Source organism: Pungitius pungitius, chromosome 3, assembly GCF_949316345.1.
Source record: "Pungitius pungitius chromosome 3, fPunPun2.1, whole genome shotgun sequence".
NCBI classification, from domain to species: domain Eukaryota; kingdom Metazoa; phylum Chordata; class Actinopteri; order Perciformes; family Gasterosteidae; genus Pungitius; species Pungitius pungitius.
In genome coordinates this window covers 1227501-1234436 of record NC_084902.1, presented here as the reverse complement: position 1 = coordinate 1234436, position 6936 = coordinate 1227501, and the positions used below count along the sequence as shown (strand labels likewise).

The following is a 6936-nucleotide window of genomic DNA, read 5'->3' as shown; positions in this document are numbered from 1 at the left end:
CTGAGGGGGGGGGCAGAGACTCAGGTATGTGAGGTCTTAGATTTATATGAATCCACATCAAAGATCTATTTCATCTGGTTTCATAGATTTGATTTTATGTTTGAGAGCTGGATTTCATATTTATTTACTACGTTTTAGGGCTGAAATATAAAATAATAAAACAAGACCTCTACCTTCAACAACACCAGTTTCACAACTCAGTTTATTTCTCTTCTCTAAACAATCTCATGCTAAAAGTGTTGTTTTCACCTCAGAATTAAATGGTTCTACAGTTTATTAAACTATATAGAAGATATATATTAATATTTGAATGAGATTCACAATAAACCCTTTAGTTTGGCCTGTTTGGGGGGGTTTTATGTGGACATTAATGAAGAGAAGCTGCTTCTCCATCACCCCCCCCCCCCCCCGGTGGATTCCTGGGGCTCAAAGTGCTTGATCGAGAAGTTTCACTGGCTCAAACTAATTATTCTGGTGCTGACAGGTTGGCACTGGGAGCACTGGGATGGGGGGGGAATCAGGCAGGATCAGCAAACAGCAAGGTCTTCACCATGCAGTTGGGGGGGGGGGGCGTGATACATACACTGGTCACGTTCAGGTTGAAAAATCCCCTCTGACGGCAGCCGGCGCCAAGAGCAAAAAGCACAGAGCGGAGGAATTAAACAGAAAAGAAGAAAAAAAGAGCCAGAGAGAGAAAGTGCAGCGAGCTGTTTGTAGGAGGAGGAGGAGGAGGAGGAGAGTGGGAGAAGAGGAGGAGAGGAAGAGAGGAAAGGTGAGGAGGCGAAGGAGAGGTGGCGAGGAGGAGGCGCGTACCTTGGTGGCGCTGCGGAGGTGATCGTAGTAGACCTCCTCTATGGCCTGGAAGTAGATGACCCCCTTCAGCTTGGACTCGTGTTTGTCTGGAAGGAGACGCAGCGTTAAAGGAGGAGCTCAGCGGAGGAGAAACGACGGCCGAGGAGCTTCTTTAAAAAACAAGAAATAAAAAATGAATAAACTGACGGTTTCAGACTCGCTGGTTTCTGTCTGACGACACGATGGAACATCCTTACACTTAGTTTCATCATCCCTCCCCCCTCCTCCCCCCTCCCTCCCTCCTCCCCACACCCCCCGGGCACAAACACTCCCACAGCCAACTTAAGGAGTAGGAGGTTTACAAACTCTTTATTTCGAAGAACAACACTTTATTTTCCCATCATGCGCTAACGACCTCTTTAGCATCCAAACAACAGTTAGCGTAGCGCTTGTTTGCTCATTAGCGTAAATTAGCTTTAGCGAGGATTAGCTTCCCGTCACTCAAGGTCACCGGCGAGCGTTTCGCATCGAGAGAAAGAGATCATCCCCCCCCCTCCCCCAGCGGCTTTGAGCAGAACCTCCAGGAGGACTTCAAAGTGTCGCTGCGAGCATCCGGATCAAATGGCTCAAGGTCACGCTCCACCCGTCAATCACCTGGTTCAGCTTCAACCCTCTGAACGTTTCTTTTTCTTCTTCTTCTTCTTCTTCTTCTTTCTTTTGGGCTCCTGTCATTGTTTTTTTTTCTCTCAAGATAAAATTCCCAAATCTCTGTGGGAACAAAATGACTTGAGGAGTGACAATAAATCACTTTTTAATTAATAAATCTGTATTTTTCTATCGTTTGAGATGGTAAATACAGAATTTATTTTTCATAAAATATCACAATTTTAAGCTTTGATTTGGCTACTTTTTGTGTGTTTGACGCATTTGAGGACAGTTAGAAAGATGGAAACCTGGTGATTGTACAGCTTCTTGATGGTGGTTTGGTGGTGATTCAAATACGGCTGTTTTTTTTGGGGGGGGGTTCAGTTCTTGCTTTTATTAACCTGTTTGTTTCTATTTGATCAACAGAGGCCGTATTGAAGGGGAGATATAGATATAGGTACAGCTACATATTATATACGTATATATGTGAACCTACTATTTACACATCCCCTGAGCAGAGCCTGAACGCATCGTGACATCACTGAAGGAGCCTCTGTTGGTCACCAGCTGTTTACTGCGAGGCGTTACCGTGGTGATTAGGGATTATTCATCTCCTCACCGACGTAGTAGGAGAAGGTCCTCTTGAGGCGGTCGAACACGAACCAGCGCTTCTTCCAGGACTTGATCTTGCCCCCCATCTTCACCAGGTAGCCCCGACACAGCTTCTCGCTGAGGAGGACGTGGTAGCAGGTCTCCACGCTGTGACCCGACGACTCAACGTGGGAGCGCAGGTCGAACTCCTCCTTCCTGATGGGCAGGTAGCGCGTCATGGGACGGGCCTGGGGGGTCAGGGACGGAGGGATGAAAAACCAACAGAGGTCGTTTAAGACCAAAACTGAGTAGAAGCAGATATAAATGAAGGATATCTCCCCCCCCCCCCCCCCCCCCCATCACTGGCATCTATCACTGACCTGGGAGAAGTTCTTGGCTCTCATCTTCACCTCCTTCTCCACCAGCTGCTGGCGATGGGAGGTCTCCTCCTGCAGCCTCTTCTCCGCGTCCTCCCTCCTCCGCCGCTCCTCCTCCAGCATCAGACGGCGAGCCGCCGTGTCTCGCTCCTGGGGGAGGAAAGGGACCATCAGAGCTCAGAGGACGCAGGCCAATCACTTCATTGATCACTTGATTGGACCTCAGGTCTCGCCCTCTGGAGGAGTGAGGACAGAGGAATCAAGGAAACCAAAGTAATGGCTGTGTATTTGTTGCGTCTCCTCCCCCCTCCCTGCATGAAGCCCAATGCATGAACCTCCATGAGAGAAGCAGACCAGTGGATTGATTTGAGCGAAACATTCCTCACATTCACGATCAATAAACCGATCAGAAAATCACAGCCGAGTCTCACCCGGGACTCAATGAGCCGGGCCTTCTCCATCTGCGCCTCCCGCAGCATCTTCTCCATCTCCTCGATCTTCATGGCGTCCGATCCTCCAACACTGTAGTCAAACAACACAGGGTGACCTCATTAAGGTCGTGACCTCATCAAGGTCGTGACCTCACAGACAGTCCTGTATCCTAAGACACACCTTCTACATTTCACTTCTTTGTTTGTAGAGTTCTCTTAAATTTATCATCATGTTACACTGACATGGTGCCTCACATATCTCAACACCATGTACCTGGACAAGTACCTGGATAAGTACCTGGATAAGTACCTGGACGTGTATCTGTACCTGGACATGTACCTGTACCTGGACATGTACCTGGACATGTACCTGGACATGTACTTGTACCTGTACCTGGACATGTATCTGTACCTGGACATGTACTTGGACATGTACCTGGACATGTACTTGTACCTGTACCTGGACATGTATCTGTACCTGGACATGTACTTGGACATGTACCTGGACATGTACCTGTACCTGGACATGTACATGTACCTGGACATGTACCTGTACCTGGGCGTGTAGTCGGGGGAGCAGGCCGAGTTGTTCCCTGTGGACACGCTGGTGTCCATGCTGTCTGAGCTCTCCAGGCTCAGCGTGTCGTATGGCTGCTCACCGGCCGCCGGCGGCTGGTGGTGCAGGATGGAGTGGTGGACTAGGGGTGGGGGGCCAAAGGCGTAGGCGGCGGAGTAGGAGGGCGGCGAGGTGGGGGCCACCAGATGGGACTGAGAGCCTCTGAGCGCCTCCCACTGACACTGGGCCTCCACCGCCGCTCGCTGCTTGAGCTCAGCCAGACGGCGCCGCTGCTCCTCGATCACCTGGTGACCTGCGGCGGGGGGGGGGGGGGGGAAGATCATCAGTGGCAGTCACTACGGTGGGGGGGGAGGGGGCCTGGTGGGGGTCTGACGTGGATCCGTCTTTTACCCTTCTGCTGCAGGGCGATCTGCCTCTTGGCCTCGATGTCCTGCAGCGTGGCTGCCAGGTTCCTGGGGAGGCTGCCGGTGCTGTTGGCTGCCAGCAGGGGGCTCTGCCGGGTCGACAGGAAGCCGTTACATCAACCACAAGACACAGTGAAGGACGAAGGGGGGGGGGGGGGGGGGGGGCGGCACGCAGCGCCGTACCTTGGAGCTGAAGTTGCGTCCCAGCGTCGCTGCTCCCTGCTGAAGAGGCAAGGCGGAGCCAGAGCGGGGCTGCTGGAGGGGGGGGCCCGGATCGCTGTCCAGCTTGGAGCGGAACACCTGGGAGGGGGGGGGGCGGGGGGGTAGAGCGGGAAGAGATAATCCACATGAATCACTCGTAGGTTGTGGGTTGGCATTCAGGGGGTTTGAAATGTCAATCAAGCGGTCTTGGGTCCAAGCCCCTCCCCCCCCGCTCAACTTCCTTGCGATAAGTCAACAACAACAAATGACTAAAAGTCCCAGCATGCAGCTGGGTTCTCGTCTCAGGATGAAACACTGTCCAAAAGTCCCCAAAATGACCCCCCAGCATCCGGTCCTCGACGTCACCGGCTCAAGGAAAGGAGTGAAGGAGAGTTCATGAGGAGGTAGGAATGAAGCCCATTGGTTTACAAGGAGATAAACACATGGCTTGTTCTTCTCTGGTAGAGAGGAGTGTTTCCTTAGAGACCCTCGTTGCTTAGGACGTGTCACCATGGTTACGCCTCGCCCTCCAGCGCCTGGCCCGAGATGATTTAAACATAACGTGTAATATCATTTCACACGGATGGAGATGTTTTTATGGTAATTCAGCCTCGTTGTTCCCTTCAAACAAACCCAAATGGTTACGAGGAACCTTCTAGAAACACGTGAGGGAATCGTTAAGCAGCCGCAGGCGAACACTTGGAGATCAAAGGGTCCCCCGAAACCTCCTCAGGAAGCTCTTTCTGCAGCAGCTTCTCTCCGTGAGGCTCCTTCAGATGATCACCAGGGTTCAGAGACAGTCTCAGTCCTGGTTCTCCCCGACCCCCCTCCACCACTACGTCCTGGGTCTCCGAGAGAAGCTTGGTTCTCGTAGAGGATCAGGACTAAAGCGGGACCGGTTCTCGTAGAGGATCAGGACTAAAGCGGGACCAGTTCTCGTAGAGGATCAGGACTAAAGCGGGACCGGTTCTCGTAGAGGATCAGGACTAAAGCGGGACCGGTTCTCGTAGAGGATCAGGACTAAAGCGGGACCGGTTCTCGTAGAGGATCAGGACTAAAGCGGGACCGGTTCTCATAGAGGATCAGGACTAAAGCGGGACCGGTTCTCATAGAGAACCAGGACTAAAGCGGGACCGGTTCTCGTAGAGAACCAGGACTAAAGCGGGACCGTTTCTCATAGAAGATCAGGACTAAAGCGGGACCGGTTCTCGTAGAGGATCAGGACTAAAGCAGGACCGGTTCTCATAGAGGATCAGGACTAAAGCGGGACCGGTTCTCGTAGAAGATCAGGACTAAAGCGGGACCATTTCTCATAGAAGATCAGGACTAAAGCGGGACCGGTTCTCGTAGAAGATCAGGACTAAAGCGGGACCGGTTCTCATAGAGGATCAGGACTAAAGCGGGACCGGTTCTCGTAGAGGATCAGGACTAAAGCGGGACCGGTTCTCGTAGAGGATCAGGACTAAAGCGGGACCGGTTCTCGTAGAGGATCAGGACTAAAGCGGGACCGGTTCTTGTAGAGGATCAGGACTAAAGCGGGACCGTTTCTCATAGAAGATCAGGACTAAAGCGGGACCGGTTCTTGTAGAGGATCAGGACTAAAGCGGGACCGTTTCTCATAGAAGATCAGGACTAAAGCGGGACCGGTTCTCGTAGAGGATCAGGACTAAAGCGGGACTGGTTCTCGTAGAGGATCAGGACTAAAGCGGGACCGGTTCTCGTAGAGGATCAGGACTAAAGCGGGACCGGTTCTCATAGAGGATCAGGACTAAAGCGGGACTGGTTCTCGTAGAGGATCAGGACTAAAGCGGGACCGGTTCTCGTAGAGGATCAGGACTAAAGCGGGACCGGTTCTCGTAGAGGATCAGGACTAACACACACACACACACACAGCAGAAAGTAGACCCTCTACCTGCAGCGCGGCCCTGCGACCCGACAGCGCCTTGGCCGGCAGGGAGGGGGGGCCGAGCGGACCGGAGTCGGACATCAGCTCCTGGTACCACTGCTCTAAGTCTAGCTTGGGGAGGGGGGGCCTACAGCCCTCAGACGGGTACTGGAGGGACCAGCAGAGACCAGAAGTTAGAAAGCATTCAAAGAGATGTGATCTAACGAAGCTTTTTATTTGATTATATGGGTGATTATTTTAGTATACAGTAGTATGTAGTATGTAATTTACAGTAGTATTTAGAATGTAGTATACAGTAGTATTTAGTATGTAGTATACAGTAGTATGTAGTATATAGTAGTATTTAGTATGTAGTATATAGTAGTATTTAGTATGTAATTTACAGTAGTATTTAGAATGTAGTATACAGTAGTATTTAGTATATAGTAGTATTTAGTATGTAGTATATAGTAGTATTTAGTATGTAGTATATAGTAGTATTTAGTATGTAGGTACGGATTGGTATCTATAGCCTTTTTTTCATTTTTAAGTCTAAATTATATATAGATATTTATAAATATATTATAAATATTATAATAAATAATAATAAATATAAATATTATATAATTATCATCATGTAGATAATTTAGTATTTATATTATATTTATGGCCATTTTTGGTGGCCTGTAAACTAATGCAGCCATAAAGGAAAGAGGCAAGGAAAGAAGGAAGGAAGGAAGGAAGGAAGGAAGGAAGGACACACCTCCATCAACAGAGAGAGGGAGGAGCCGTGGGCGGAGGGGAGGTGGCAGAAGACGGGGTCTCCCACTCCGGACGGCAGGGGCTGGCGTAGCGGAGACGTTGGGGACGACTCCACCTTCGGCATCCCGTACATCTGATTCAACTCTCCCACCATCACGTACTCCATCACCATGGCAACGGAGGACAGAGGCAGCAAGGAGGGATGGGGAGGAGCGAGGCAGTAAGGAGAGAGACAGGCAGTGAGAATAAAGGAAGTGACGTAAGCAAAAGG

At 50.5% G+C, this 6936-nt stretch overlaps 1 protein-coding gene across 10 annotated transcripts in view; it reads right to left on the bottom strand.

Moving 5' to 3' along the window:
* The window catches only part of phldb1b (pleckstrin homology-like domain, family B, member 1b), a 33591-nt gene that overhangs the window by 1368 nt on the left and 25287 nt on the right, over window positions 1–6936 (bottom strand). For 8 of the 10 annotated variants that reach the window (XM_062560995.1, XM_062560996.1, XM_062560997.1 and 5 more), the window contains 9 exons: window positions 6667–6829; window positions 5931–6071; window positions 4001–4117; window positions 3804–3906; window positions 3393–3705; window positions 2837–2927; window positions 2409–2555; window positions 2057–2276; window positions 814–899 (listed from right to left, as the gene is read on the bottom strand). In XM_062560995.1, the coding sequence (XP_062416979.1) occupies window positions 814–899; window positions 2057–2276; window positions 2409–2555; window positions 2837–2927; window positions 3393–3705; window positions 3804–3906; window positions 4001–4117; window positions 5931–6071; window positions 6667–6829 (1381 nt within the window). The remainder of the gene's footprint in view (window positions 1–813; window positions 900–2056; window positions 2277–2408; window positions 2556–2836; window positions 2928–3392; window positions 3706–3803; window positions 3907–4000; window positions 4118–5930; window positions 6072–6666; window positions 6830–6936) is intronic. The other 2 variants (XM_062560993.1, XM_062560998.1) reach the window with 2 other exon arrangements.